At 41.4% G+C, this 15,593-nt stretch overlaps 1 protein-coding gene across 1 annotated transcript in view; it reads left to right on the top strand.

Annotated features, from left to right (window-relative positions):
- Positions 1 to 15,593, top strand: part of pip5k1bb (phosphatidylinositol-4-phosphate 5-kinase, type I, beta b) — a 31,811-nt gene that overhangs the window by 14,989 nt on the left and 1,229 nt on the right. The window contains exons 5-15 of the mRNA XM_068703459.1: positions 269 to 386; positions 2,710 to 2,862; positions 3,288 to 3,587; positions 9,249 to 9,451; positions 9,792 to 9,875; positions 10,690 to 10,738; positions 10,856 to 10,940; positions 11,645 to 11,803; positions 13,175 to 13,301; positions 15,312 to 15,435; positions 15,552 to 15,593. The exon at positions 15,552 to 15,593 is cut by the window's right edge and continues 1,229 nt beyond it. Of these exons, the coding sequence (XP_068559560.1) occupies positions 269 to 386; positions 2,710 to 2,862; positions 3,288 to 3,587; positions 9,249 to 9,451; positions 9,792 to 9,875; positions 10,690 to 10,738; positions 10,856 to 10,940; positions 11,645 to 11,803; positions 13,175 to 13,301; positions 15,312 to 15,435; positions 15,552 to 15,554 (1,405 nt within the window). The 3' untranslated portion in view covers positions 15,555 to 15,593. The remainder of the gene's footprint in view (positions 1 to 268; positions 387 to 2,709; positions 2,863 to 3,287; positions 3,588 to 9,248; positions 9,452 to 9,791; positions 9,876 to 10,689; positions 10,739 to 10,855; positions 10,941 to 11,644; positions 11,804 to 13,174; positions 13,302 to 15,311; positions 15,436 to 15,551) is intronic.

Below are 15,593 nucleotides of genomic sequence, written 5' to 3' on the forward strand. Positions count from 1 at the left end.
CTGGGTTCCCAGAGATAACTTTACTGAAGCCTGTTCATGCATGGGTGGAGCACATTACAAGGGCCCACTGATACACTTACTTGGAGTCAATTGCCCAGGTACAAAGATTAGGTGTTTGGGTTCACTTTCCTGCCTGGTGCTGCCTTGGTTGGAGAATGACTTTAAGGTTTTCTTAACCTTTTTTGAATTAGTGTTGGAGTAATGTATCTAATGAACCAGTATATGTTCTTGTTTCCTGCTGTGGTTGTTTGTTCTTTACACATCCCAGTGAGGGAAGCAACTTGACCCCAGCACATCACTATCCTGACTTTCGCTTCAAGACCTATGCCCCGCTGGCCTTCCGCTACTTCAGGGATCTGTTCGGCATCAAACCAGACGACTACCTGGTAAGACTAAAACCTAGCAGAGACGTAACTGGTTATTGTTCATTCCACCTTCACAAGATAATCCAGTCATAAACTCATAACCCAGTCCTCATGTCCCAAAACAAGCATTCACATCATAAGTAAGACACAATGAAACATCAGAGAAAATGTACCCACTATGAGTTTTACCCAGGACAAATGACTCCTGGGTAAAAGGAGTCAAAGTTTGATGTTTTGGGAAATAGTCCTATTCACAGTGACTTCTCCACTAGTTGTCTGGCCAGGAAATCACTGCCAAGAAATTGTCCCGCAAATAACCCCAAGTAAAATCACAAATTGTAGCTGCCAACTCGCTGTAGCTTCATATTTAGTGGACAGACATGTGAGTGGTATCAATCTTATCTCTCATCAAGAAAGTGAATATGCATAGTTCTCTCCCTATTGCTTTAAGTAGTTCTATTTATCACTGTGCCAAAAACAACACATTTAACATTGTTGAAAACCTATCTGGTTCAAGCGTAGGCTATACTGAACCACACACACTTTATTTCTGCTCAGTAGTTATTTGTCCACATGAATAGTTCAATCTGATTTTGTTCCATTGCTTCTATGTGTGCACGTAAGTAAATACAAAAAGTAAAATGCCCATTGCACCCAGAAACAAGAGACATTTCTCTTGAACTACTTCCCATTGACTGAACACTAATCTTCCACCTCAGTGCATACTTAATAGCCATCAAATTCAACATGTATTTTATTGAGTAGTGGGCGGGTAATGCTGCACACCATCTGTGCAGGGGAGAGACAGGACCCATCCTGTCCGGATAAAGTCAAGGCAAAACATTGGGGTGGTGGAGATATTGGAGGTAATGACTGAGCTAATGGAGTGTGTCCTCATACGATAGCTTTAACCAGCTCCCAGAGCTGAATTAAATCAGTTGATTCTGTGATTTCCCTGCTCAATCAAAGACACAAACACAGGCCGAGAAATAGCAAGATTCTTTAAAGATGTTCAAACACCCCTGTCAAATCCTTTATTTATGTGCTCTACATGCCATACTTTATGTTAACGTAATTTGCTGCTCATCAAAGAGTATACTTTGTTGCCTAGTCATCCTTACAAACCAAACAAAATTAGATTTTGTGTAATCTTGTTTGGGCTTTATTATGTTATGTTGCCATTTTCCTTTCATAAGCCTTTCAAAACCCCACAAGCTACATTCTTGTTTTTGAATGCCAAATTAATTTCTGCATAAGTGAAAGACAAAGGGCTCTGGAAGAGAGACTGTGTGTATGTAACTTAAAGGCAGCAGAGGCAGGATGGCATGAGGCACAGTAGCTGAGAGGATGTGCTCATGATTGATGTCCTTGAGGTGATGATGAATTCGTTCAGACAGAGGCTACAGCAGAGTCTAATTAAAAGAGAGAGCACACACACACACACACACACACACACACACACACACACACACACACACACACACACACACACACACGCAGTATCCTGAATGCAAATGCAACAAACCACGCATGTGTTTGTGCTAGTAGCTCAAAGTGACTGCAAACGGTCATCAGTGGAGGGCTCTCTGGAGAGGGAAGCGGATGCCTCCAGTGTTGCTCCTCTGAACATGTTGCTCTCATAACGCACTGATTAACATCTAACATTGCTCTTCAGTTGGCTGCTCTCACAGTCTCTCCCTCACACGTTGATTTACACAGTGGGATGAAGGCTCTCGATCTGTTCTGGTTGTGTATTGAGAAGCAGCACAAGCAGTAATTGCTCCTTATTACCCCTCGGCTTCTGTTCATGTCCATGTTAGACAGTTTGACAGTGCCTCTATGAACAGAGTCAGATCAGTGTAGAAATGGTTTTCTGAGTTTGATGTGGAAGATCTTGACTGGCCTGCACAGAGCCTTGACCTAATACCCATCTCTCACCTTGATGGTTAATTTTATCAGGCCAGGCCTTATCGCCCAACATCAGTGTCTTACCTCATTGATGCGCTTGTGGCCAGGTTCCAAAATGGGTTGAAAGCCTTCGAAGCTATTATAGTTGCATATTGATGTTTTTCAAATTATGTTTTTTTTTGGCCACATAGTGTAAGCAGACACTAAAAAAGAAACCTGTATCTGAATAGAAACCTGGTGCTTTTGTTTCCCAAGAGATTCTTTTCTTCCAGCACTAAAAAAACTAAAGATGTCTGTGGTGTAGCATCTTATTATAGTTTATGTGTTTAGAGCTGTTTATGCCTGGATGTGTTCCAAGTGGAGCTGTTTGCTTGAAGTTTGATTACTGTTTTATATAAAATATTAAACTGTTTTGTGTATGTTTTTTCTTCCTCAGTACTCCCTCGTAAATGAGCCTCTGATTGAGCTGACCAACCCGGGGGCCAGCGGCTCTCTCTTCTACTTAACCAGCGATGACGAGTTCATCATTAAAACCGTCCAGCACAAAGAGGCCAAGTTTCTCCAGAGATTACTGCCTGGATACTATATGGTGAGTCACTTATAGTTGATCATGAGGTCTCCAGCACTTAGTGAGGTGGCAAAACTACATGTCTGAATGTTGAAGTCTAAAACACTCTAAGTCTTGAATTTGAGTAGATCACACGTCAGATGCTTAGGTGGCATAAATGAGATGCAGTGAACATTCTCATTAGCTCAAGCTGTAGGGCACCATCAGATTGAAAAGCATCTCAGTCAAGGGGCTGGAGGACAAGCTGGATGCATGCACAGAAGTCAAACATTTGATAATTTTGCTCACTTATTCATATCTGTTACTTAAATATATTCTAAGACCCCCTGCACTCATATTGGCTATCACTTCACAATTATTTAGACTGTAGAAGAGAAATTATCCAAGAAGCATCAATGAAATATGATTGCAATAAAAGTCAAGCTGTCTTTCATGTCACATCACAGAATCTGAACCAGAATCCACGCACACTGCTGCCCAAATTCTACGGACTGTACTGCATCCAGTCTGGAGGCATCAACATCCGACTGGTGGTAATGAACAACGTGTTGCCGCGCTCGGTCAAAATGCACTACAAATACGACCTGAAGGGATCCACCTACAAGAGACGAGCGTCCAGGAAAGAGAGAGAAAAGGCCTGTCCGACCTACAAAGACCTGGACTTCCAGGACATGCATGAAGAAGGGCTTTACTTTGATGCAGAGACATACAACAACCTAATGAAGACCCTGCAGAGAGACTGTCGGGTAGGTGGTTTTAGCAGTGTGTGGAGCAAGTGATTTTGTATATGCATGCTCATTCTTGTCTCTCTCCCTGTTCATTGGACTGCAACAGGAATGTCACTATTATTCCATAAAAGGAAGGTGTACAACAAACAAGGAAGTCATTTTTGTTTCATTATCAGAATATTTTCCTCAAAAGGCCAGTTGAATTTTCAATTTTGACCTGTGTGCAGCACCACATGGACATTATGTCTTGTATCAGAGGTGAGAGCAGGTTGCTTTAAACCTGGGAATCACTGGAGTGAACAGAGATGTCTGTTGAAAGGATGTCACTGACCTCTTCTTGTAACAGAGTATGGAAGCTTAAACACTCTATGAATTAATTACACTGTGTTCTAGTTTGGGAAAGTGTGTGCACATCTTAGATGGCACACAATCATTTTTTTAATTTTCCATGTGTTTGTCAGTAGGACTGCAGTGTGTTTCCACTGTGTGTTCAGTCTAAGCTCTCAGTTTGCCCTGGGCTTTGTTCTACCATCTCTGCGCTGCAATGTTTCAGTACATGACAGCTCTCCAAACACTGAATGTGATTAAGACATGATCCTGGTAGCGTGAGAGACTCAGAGCTCTAGCCAAAGATAGTCCTCCGGTCTAAAGGCTGGCATTCTTCCCTAATTTAATGCAGAGGCCAGGAGACCTGTCTGCTGGAGAGGGATATTTGGAGTTTAATAGGAGATATAATGTGTGTGCTCCGGTGATCCACCAGTACTTCCTTGCTTTTAGAGGCATGAATATGAACAACATTCAAAATCAAATATCTGAAAATAGCCCAGACTTCATTTCATATCCTTTTCCGTCTTTCTACATTGCATCAGTGTGAGAGAAATTGTTTTTGAAATTAGCCTAGCAGTGGAGACTAATGGACCATGTACAATACATTTTCAGGTTTTGCTGACATGTTTGTGGATCACAATTGTAGGCAAGGAATAAGCTTCCAAGCTTTAAAAAGCAAAGGAACCAGAACAGAAGAGCTGAATTGCTGATTGGGTCTTCAAACTGTGGAATAATTATCTTGGGCTGGTGCATGTTTGTGCAGTGACATTTCTACTCTGTTGTTCTTAGTGCAGATAAGGTGGATGACCTCTTGGGATAGCTTTATGGCTGATGCCAATGTGACTTCCAGACACTGATTTAATGTGTTTTACCCTCATAGTGGCTGGTTAATGATGGGGTTTACAGCCTAAAGCCCCCCGTGTTGTAATCCCATTTGTTCTGCTTGACATACAGTAACTGCACACATACACACATGCACACACACACACACACACACACACACACACACACACACACACACACACACACACACACACACACACACAGTATACACAGGGCTTCTCTGTTGGGTCAACGCTCTGATATTTAAGGTGGAATCTGACCAAGATCTTACAGATGAGGCCCAGAGACTTCCTGCTGGGCTCGACCAACCTGACAGACCTGCAACCCTGCATAGCACCATTTAGCTAACAACTTAATTTTTTCCATTAAACCAGCCTCAGGTTAAATGTTTAAATTATTAGTGTGTTGGAATAGAAGAACCGTGTTGGTTTTATCAACAATCATGATTGATGGAGCACGGAACGGAGTTAGTGGTAATGAACACTGTGTTGCTGTAGGTATATATAGATTTGCCTGTTAGGCAACAGAGCTCTCTTCTCTTCCTATTCTCAGCTCTACTTTTCTTTGTGTTATCAGAAAGAAAATGTAACTCTACATGAAATTTCTTTCGTTACAGTAAATCTTCTGGTTCTGCCAAACTTGTTTGTGGTTTAGTGTTTCTTTTGGGGGAAAGTGGAGTATCCTTCCAGGAAAGGTGTGTGAACAGGTGTGAACAACTGTTGCTTTTCCAGCCCTTTAACAGTATCTCAATCACAAACATGGGTCTTGTGATGTTGGGTTAGAGAAAAATTACCAGAAATAGAGAGGAATTTTAAGTGATCTCCTCAGGTTATGGCCCCTCTCATCATCATTAACCAATATGCTGACTTTGTCGATGTCCTCTATTTTCTTTTTAATAATGACATTCTCTCCTCTTGCTAAGTCAGTATTTCCATGAACTAACAGCACACTCCCATTTACAACTTTACCCAAACGTACCCCAGACATGAACTGTCTACCCACTAAGGCCTCTCCGTGCCACATATTGCATGTATAAAGTATATGGTATGGCATGTATAACTGTATGTATGTAAGTGAGGCTGTTAAGCAGCTGCTGTGCTGTACAGTTTGTTATTGTCATGGCTTCCTGCTTTTGCCTCCTGAGCGGGAAGCAAAGTGCCCTCTAAGCAGAATCGCTGTCCATTTCCATGAGTAAGCAGCTAACCCCGTCACCCCAGTTGAGGCTGCGGACCAAAACACAGAGGAGGGGGCGGCAGAAGCTAAGCAACAGGGGGTGAAGGGCGTAGGGGAATGAGAGAGTGGACTGTTGTCCAATAAAAGTATATGTGGTGAGGCCTCTGATACATTTTTGTTTTTGATATTTTTCCAGAGCTTAGAGTATTGGGAATTCTGTTTCATAGGAGTGTGGGAGGTCAGAGTTGAGATGAGTTGAAGCAGAAAGTGATGCGACAAAGAGGAGGATGAGTAATGTGTTTGAGGGAATCAGATATTTCTGTTATGTGGGACACTGCTAGGGAAACACAGGGTACATTTTCTTCCCTTTAAGTCTACTCTCTCCATTACTCTGCAGCTCCCCTGATACTCCCCAAATGCCAAAACAACACAAGGCATTAATAATTCATGTTGGACTCTACTGTACAGAGAGAGCGAGATAGAGAGGGTTTATTGTTGAGTGAGTGTGTGTTTGTACCATTGCTGTGCGTGTGTGATTTTGACGAGACGGACATGAGGGTGATATTGATGCTTCTGATGATGTCAAGCTGCTGAGACACTGATGTTCACAGCATGTTTGACAGTTAAGATCTCGTCATGTTTGGGAAAACCCAGGCCAAATGACATCTACGTACCGTCATAACTCTGTTTGAGTCCTTTAATTGCATGCACGAAAAAGTGCAGAAATAATGATTCAGACAATGAAGGCATGCATTCTTGGACAATAATGGTTGCATAGCAGCCAGTGTAGCCAATCATAAACAATCATTTACTGTATGGCTCCCCCTCTTCTCAGCCTTGGGATCCTGTAACAACAATGGCTTCTCTCAATCTCAGCAGCAGAAAACCAAGGCCCTGGCCTTGTAGTCAGAAGTAAGTAAGGCTTCAACAGGATCCTTAACCACATTCATAAACATGGCTGTTAATTACACAGGTCTTCAACTAATAATCATTTTCATAATCGATTAATTAACCTGCTGATTATTTTCTCTATTCATCGACTAATTCCTTGGTCTATAAAATGTAAACAAATAGTGAAAAACTGCATAGCTTTTTAGCTTTCTTGTTAAAAATTAAAAGCAAAAGATATTAAGTTTACCATCAGATAAAAAAAAACAGACAAAAAGCGGATGATTTTTGCATTTGAGAAGTCGAAAGCATGAAGTTTTGCCATTTTTGCTAAGGAATTGTCTTAAATGACTTGATTATCGAAATTGTTGCCTGTTAGTTTTCTGTCGATTGATTAATCAATTGTTTGAATAAGCATTGCAGCTCTATAAAGATCTTCATACCACCTTGTAATGTGACATTTTTGTATACATTCATTCATGTATAATCTAATTTAATCTTATACAATAAACTCATTTATTATCCCCAGTGTATGTTCACAGTGTTAGAGACAATGAACAGACAGAAAAAAAGTGAATTTTAAATTGTTTTAAAACTACATTTAATACAACATTCATTAATTATAGATGCATACTTTAGCAGAGACATTCCTGTGATATATACCCGTCGTGAGTGATCCAGCAGGCCCACAAAAGGAGTATAAGAAGCTCTGTGTTCTTTTCCGCAGACAGCCACAGATTTAGGAAAGCTCGCTGTGTATTAGTGTCACTGCAAAGTGGGACACACCAGTGAACACTATGGGGAGCTCTACATCCCTAATGGCACAGAGATAGACAGGTGGAGGACTGCTTCAGGGGAATATACTGAGCAACATCAGAGATTTGTTGAAGATCAGGGGATGCTGTGACAAAACTCAATCCCTACAGAAGTGTGAGGATTAGCCTTTCCCATTCACTGTGAAAAGAAATGAGAGTAGAGGGCAGGGACCCAAACACTTGGCTCCCATGCCTTTAAGAATCAGTAGTATTCCACTCCACTAACTGATTATTGACTATTTTACTTTGCCTGTAGATATACACTGTATTTTTCAGAATCCAAAGAAAATCTCTTGCACACAGAATCACAGAAATGCAGCTGTTTCTTTCTGCTGTGATGGTTTGATTGTTTGCCTGGAAAAGCCGGGGCCAGGATGCACAGTAATGGCCTTCTGTAGGCAGTCTGGTGTTTCAAAATGTCTGTAGTTTGAATAGGCTGGGGGAGTTTGACTGAAGGGATGCAAATCGTTGATATGGAAAAGCCAAAGCTCAGACAAAAGCCCCAGTGTTTGTTTGAGTCAGTCATTAAGTCTATTTTGTGTTTGTGTGTTTGAGTATGAATGTGCGTGACTATGACTTTATACATCAGCCATTTCTATTACAGAAGCAAACTGGACAACTGACAATGATGATATCTTCTTTGACCATACATTGAAGACAGCCTCTCTAGGGAGAGATACAAGGATGTTGTAGTTCATCAAAACATTGGTCTTACATTCTTTAACAAAAACAGACCAGTATTCTCTGGATTCTGGGTCAAGGCTCTCTTTGATTATTTTTTGTATTATTTATTATTATTTTGTATTGCCTCTAATCCTATTTGGTTTAGTTGTGTTATTTATGGAGTGTAAGTGAGAATACCCAAGATAATAATGATGAACTTTAATGAGCCTTATTGTAGTGTGTTTTTGGCAGTTTCTTCTCAAGCCTGGTTTTCCCTAACCTCTCAACTTCCTCTTTGTGGCTTTTCTACAACTGATGCACACATTGAAGCAGTTGATACAGATAGATTTATGACTGAGGAGTTATAAAGAGTTATATAATGTTTGATTCTTTTCTCTCTGACTGAAGGGATTGAAAGGAAAGTAAGCTATATTTGCAAAAGCACATTGCTTTCACCTCTCTATTTCTGATAAGTCACGCAATCTCTCTTTCTCTGCCACACCCTTGTATTAACGTCAGGAATTATAAACCAGTACAGTAACTCTTTTACAGTCTCGATTATAAGATAGGACTGGCTACCTGACAGTGACGCTGTTCCCAGATCAAGCTCTTGCCTCTCTCTCTCTACCCTTGACTGGCCATGACTGCTTTACTGGAACACTGGAGCAAACATTAAGTCGCAGAGTCTCTGGGAAACTGGGCAAAAGGCTCCTGAAGGTCAATGTGTAACACTTGGCTCACTGTGGAGAAACACCTTGTTTATTTAGCTCAAAACTGGTTTCAACAGGAGATTTCCTTTTTAATAGCTTACAGCTTTTTAGGCTTCAGTGCCTCAAAGGCTATGAAAGTGTTTTGGGAGGAAAAAACACAAAAAAAACCATGAAATATCCTGTTATTTCAATCCAACTTGTGCCATTCATTATCAAAGGATTCGTCTTGTAACAGCTGCATGTCTTGTAATTTCCTACAGGTGCTGGAGAGTTTTAAGATCATGGACTACAGCCTGCTACTGGGTGTGCATGTCCTGGACCAGAGCCAGAGAGAGGGGGGTGAGCTGGGCCAGGCAGGGGGCGACGGGAGGAGACCTGTGGGTCAGAGGGTGCTTTACTCCACTGCCATGGAGTCCATCCAGGGAGACGGCAAGGCTGCAGAAGCCCTCACCACAGACGACACGTGAGTCGGCTCATATGCACATATTATGCACACATATTTGGGCAAACACTCTTTGCCTCTGTTTCTGTCTCTTAATCTCCACCTTTTTTCTCACAGACACAGTTATACAACCGTGCTCATACCTCGCACAGGACACTCAGACAGTGTACACACAGTCAGGCTCTCATATAACCATAGCGACACAAATACAAACACAGCAACTTTTCCACGTACTAACAGCAAGACACATGAATGTAAATACTGTAAGTGCCTCTTTTATAAATATTTGTGCAGTGTTTTAAGCATTGCAGAAGAACAATAGCTATTCTCTGATTGCTGGATTGTTTTTACTATGTTATAGGATGGGTGGCATCCCTGCCAAAACACACAAAGAGGAAAAGCTGTTCATCTTCCTTGGTATCATTGATATCCTACAGTCATACAGGTACAGATCTTTATAGGATTATATAAACCATGCTATCATTTTGTTTCTAATAAGGGGGATTTCTTATAATTACTGATTGGATCTGTTGACTTTCGGGGCCATGAAACCCATTTATATTTGACTGTATGATCTGCAGAAATGTTTGTCTCAGTTTCTGAGAAGTAAAATGTCTCATCAAAGGCCAATAAAGATGTGGCAATTAATAGAAAATGTGCATGAACAGTTGAGGACTGACCAAGGCTGATGCATGCCCTATGACAAGACCTCTTAATGTTGAATTATCACCCTGCATTGATGGGAATCCACTTTACCTCAATCCTAAAAGGACTTTTTCCCCTTTCAACATGATTTAAATGGACACACCGGCCCATAAGTCTTCTTTATTTACAAATAGATTTTTGCCTTTCCCTGAGAGCACAAGCGGCGAGTGACAGAGGAGAAAGCCTTTTGGCACATCAGCTTTTAAACTCGTGGAAATTTAAAAGCATTCACATAAATCTGTCAGCCTGGTTGGTCGAGGCATTAAATGCACACGGAGTGGGCGAGGTGAGATCGGGTCTTGGAGGAATAAGGGATGAATAGACCAATTTGTCTCCACTAATCCTGTCTTACTTATGGTAGCTTGCTTTCCTCAAAGACAGCATTACATAACATTAAACGTTGATGTATTTTCTGCTTAAATGCTAAAAAAATGACCTGAGTTTGTTTTGTGCCAAAGGGCAAGAGCCTCCAGTTTGATCAAGCATAAAGGGGAAGTTGTTGGGTAAGCGGATATATTTGTGACAATGCTTCTTCTTGTTTTGTTTCTCCCCAGGTTCATTAAAAAGTTGGAACATTCATGGAAAGCCCTGGTGTACGATGGCGTGAGTTGATAGCCTGCTCAAATCTGACACCGCTGCTTTTATGAATGAGCCTTTTATTTGGTAACATACTCTTACGTCTACTAATAAAAGCCCTGTATTTTCTTTGACTGTCCTCAGGACTCCGTCTCGGTGCACCGGCCCGGGTTTTATGCCAGCCGCTTCCTCAAGTTCATGAGCACACGGGTCTTCAGAAAGACTCAGCGTAAGTCTGCAGGTTGATCATCGTCACACATGGGAGGGAAAAGCAGCCCACATGCAAAAACAAACAAAGAGAAGGGGCAGCAATGGGAAGTTTGGAAATTGTGGCCTGATAAGGAGAATCAATCTGTAGACGTTTTTTATTGTTTATTGCTGGGCATTTGTGTACACATGGCCATTCAAAACAAAGTGAGTTTGTTGTTTGGCAATTCAGAAACAAAAGTACACAGTTATAAGCTGCTGATCTGGTAATGGGCCTGGTTGTAGTTAAAGCCAGAAAGTAGTTTTGGAACTTCACTTAAACATCAAATATACTAACAATGTTATGCAACCATGCGGGACCCCCCTCTGGAAATGAACATGGCTGAGGCAAAGATTTGGGGATTTAGTCGTGCTATTAACTGTCGCCAAGTCCCGTCCGAGGGAGATGATAGGAAAGGATTTAATTTCATGCCCTGCTTGGGAGGCAAAGTAAGGATGGTTTAGGGGACACTTGTGTAATCGTAATTGTACATTTTAACTGCTGATTTTGGAGGCAGAGCATTGGAGTTTCATTGTGTGTGAACATTGCGTCAATCAGGATAATTGTCTCTTTTCACTTTCTCCTCCAATTATCTGCTCCTCTTACTCTTTCTGCCTCTGCTTCTCTGAATGTGTATCACTCTGTTTTCCTTTTCTTTCGCTCAATTGCTCTTTTTTGCTCGGCAGCACTGCGATTCTCCCCTTCAAAGAGGACTCGGACGTCCATCCCTGCTCTGAAGTCGTCCTCACAGGAGATCCTTTCATTGCAGGCAGATGAGAGGAACAAGGATGACAGGAGGGACAGGCTGGGAGGAGCCTGCAGCCTGGCCAGTCTGGACGGACAAGGTACACAAAACAACACATTTTTTGGAAAATCTCACTCCGACCGTGACAGTAGTCACATAGTTCATATCTTGGATATTTGACAACATTCAGGGATGTTCATAGAAGTGCCTGAATTATTAAGGAGGTTGTTTGTAAAAACCTGAATGATTTTCATAAATGCACTTGCCATTTTACTATTATCCTCTACATGTCTAGTCTAGTCTGTAATGACCTTAATCATTCCCTAGTTTTTATGGCTTATCACCAGCTGTCACTGGTTGATACAGTGTTTGGCCTTGATGGAAAGAAAACCGAGGCCACCTTGTTATTAGTAGCCCATCAGTTACAGAATTTGCATGTGTGTGTCCATAGGGTATGTGTAAAAGAAGAGTCATGTAGATTAAGCTGTGTTATCTTCACTTCCCCTTTCACTCTCTCATAATCATAATCTGACCTCAGTACAAGAAGGTCTATGCATCAGCTGTTTGAGACAGGGTGAAAGAAAGTGTCTGCAATGACGAATATTATCAGCAACAGCGTCTGACCTTTGTGTTTGATATGATGAAGGAGTGTTAGCCAACGCCACGCCGGAAGAAACAAGGGTGTGGAGCAGACAGAGAACTCATGGGGTCATGTGTCCTCTTTACAACCAAGCACTCTCCCACCAATGTCACCAGCTGTGACGCAACATACTATAAAGCAACTTGGATAGTTACACTTCCTGTTACACTCTCTCTTTACGGTTACTAAATCAGTCTCAAACAGGGCAGAGAAAATCTGATTTGCTCTGAAGCGTGAGGTTGATACTAGGAAATATGTCAGGTTTTTTTGGGAACCATTTAATCAATTAACTTAAATCAAATCCTCATGCCTTGCCTTGTCTCAATCATTAGGCTTGTTTAAACGTTCCACAACAGAAAGCACATAAAAATAACAAGAATAAATCTTTCTCCTTTCTACTGGTGGACGATCCACAGCTACAGTATATGCTGTATTGATCATATTGATTGACTAATGGGGCATTTTTGGTCTTCCAGGAAATTATGGCTGTGGATGTGAGTGTTGGTCGATGTGTGTCTTCTCAACAAAAGGAGAACTCCACAGATTATACCAAAAAAAGTTCAGTTTGCGCATTGTGAGTGGTACTACTCAGTTTGTGCAAAAGATGTTTAATGTCTATGTGGATCTGTAGGAGCTTTCGAAAGTCTGACAACGGAGACTACAAATTTAGAAAAAAAAGAACCTCCGGTACAAACTGGATGCATGGAGTTGGAAAAATGTTGGCATCAACCAGGCAGCAAAGATCAGAGGGAAATATAGGAAATGGGAAATTAGGAAAGTGCTTGTTTTGCTTCACTGACATCACGTGCATGTGAATGTTTTTATCCTCAGCTGTGTTTGGCTCGTACCTGCGACCAGATCTGGTCCCTGCCAACCCATCCTTCTACGAGGGCTCCTCCATGGGAACCATCTCCACCTCCTCCATCTTTGTCAACGTGGAAAACCAAACAGAGGAGAGGTACGGTGTCTACTAGTTTTCCTTTTTCACTATTTCTGGTTGCTTTCATTAAATCATGACACTCTGTGTCGTTTTAGGGGTGTAACATGTACTTCTTCACCTTAAAACCATGATGAAAGGTTACTGTACACTTTACGGCCTTCAGGGCGAGAAGGAAGGCATGTGAATTTACCACGCCCAAAACAAACACACACGTTCACGTACTCCCACGTTATTGTCACCAGACCTCTTACATCACATGGTCTTATTGGTGACATGCGTCAAGGAGCAGGTGACTCATCTGGCTTGGCAACATGCATTCAATAAACATCCTACACAACATACAGACACTAAAGTCAAAGGATGAGTTGTGTGATGCTGTTTACTGTTAGTCTCTTTCATTTACAAGGAAAGAACAAATTTCTTTTCAGAAATTTGTTTTTACTTGGGAAGCCTTTGTTGGCTTGACTTTATTTTATTATCCAACTCTTGCAGCAAAATGCATAGTTTATAGTTGAAGACCTTTATATGTTATTACCTGATATCATATTGTAAAATCTGATAGAAATGTTACCGTACATTATAAAATAATAATCGGCGTATTACAAAAACAGGCTCTATTACACCTACGGCACACAATTTATTACACTATATCATCTGGCTGTAAAAGAGAGTTTCATTTTGTCTCTTACTAGAAGCTTCTGCACACTTCGTCTTCTGCCCTCTACGGGTTTCCCATCTTTCACCTCTCCTTCTGCAGCAGTGTCAGGTTCAGCGTGCTCTCTGAGGCTTCATTGTGTGACTTGCCCGGTCCTGTCTCTTCGTCGGTCACCTGCTGTTGCTCTGACATTGTTCTGTCAACTGTTTTCATAAATATTTAAACAGCGGCTTTGACATGGCTTTACTCCGTGCCATTATGCTGCAGAAAGACTGTGACAAAAGAGGACAAGCGATGCAGTGGCGACTATACAGCCACCCTCAACAATCCCTGTCTGACAGCTGGTCTGCCTGTTACAGTGATAACACCTTGTGTTGAGTCAGGTTAGGGTTGTTTTAAAACAAAGCTGTTATTTACATGCATCTCTTTATCCATCCATATATCTCCTCAACTGTACTCCTCTGCTACCCTCTCTACGTGGCTTGAACACAAAAAGTAGTTATGTCATAAAAGAGTAAAAACATATTGCTTTATCAGGGAGTCACCTGACGTACAAACAAGGAAAACAGCTCTCAAGCTGCCTCCTGGTGGGTGAATGTAAAAAGGGAGGATGAACAATATTGCACTCAAGTCTCCCGATGGTCAAGCTACATTTAAAGATATACATGTGATTGCTCTGTATTTCCGACTTGAAGTACTTGTATTTGTAAGTTGCAAGTTGTATACTGCTTATTTAGTTCAAATCAAATTACCTCCAGGATTTTAAGAGAAGTTGTCATGCATTTGAATTGGCTGCTTGGAGGGCTCCTTTTTGCTCTTGCAGAAGGTGATGGCTGAGTTGGCTCCACTCTGTCATACATATGTGTCATTTTAATGCAAACGTGACACTTCCTACTCATCATTTTGAACACATTTTCTGCTGCATAAGCTGAAACCAAAATTACTTGAATTTAACTTGTCCATTTTTCTAGAATAATCACATTTTTCAGTTTGTTTGTATCTCTTATGCAACATATTCACATTTGTGGTGAATACTCTCCCAGCAACGGTCTCATTTTGACAAATCACTGTGGTCGAATCTGGTCAATCTTGAGGAGATTTAGTTCATTTCCTGTGAGACATTTCTGAGACTGTTTCGGCTGCCTCAGGCCCGACAACAGACAGGTTTCCCATTCTGCTCGCAGTCGGTTCATCCTTTTGTCTCTTTGATGTCTCTGTGATAGTGTGTAATTTGTTTCTGGAGAGTATGTTTCTCATCAGTTTCCAAGCACTGTTTAGACACCTGCTTTACTTTAACTGCCTTTGACCCAGACAATAAACTCCCAGGGCGGTCTTTTACAGGTTAATATGAAAATATATTTTTTCTGTTTCAGAGAGGACGTTGCATCCAGCTCCACGTTTACCTTGGAAGACAGTGCTATCTGCCTCACTTCAGAGCAGAGCACCATGGATGTGGACATAGACCGTGATGACGGATCTGTTCTCGATGTCTACTTGGTGAGTTGTTTCTCCGGTCATTCTCATAAGGTGTTCAGATATTATTTATCTTAGCTTGTTCACATTTAGGCTCAACCCATGTTGACAATCACCTTTTTCTCTCTCCTCCCTGACAGTGAAAAGAGAAGCTTTACAACCTTCATTTTTTCCTGCCATTT

The sequence above is a fragment of the Cebidichthys violaceus genome, unplaced genomic scaffold, assembly GCF_023349555.1.
Source record: "Cebidichthys violaceus isolate CVI_PGR_0920_01 unplaced genomic scaffold, fCebVio1.0.p SCAF_9, whole genome shotgun sequence".
In the NCBI taxonomy this organism is placed as follows: domain Eukaryota; kingdom Metazoa; phylum Chordata; class Actinopteri; order Perciformes; family Stichaeidae; genus Cebidichthys; species Cebidichthys violaceus.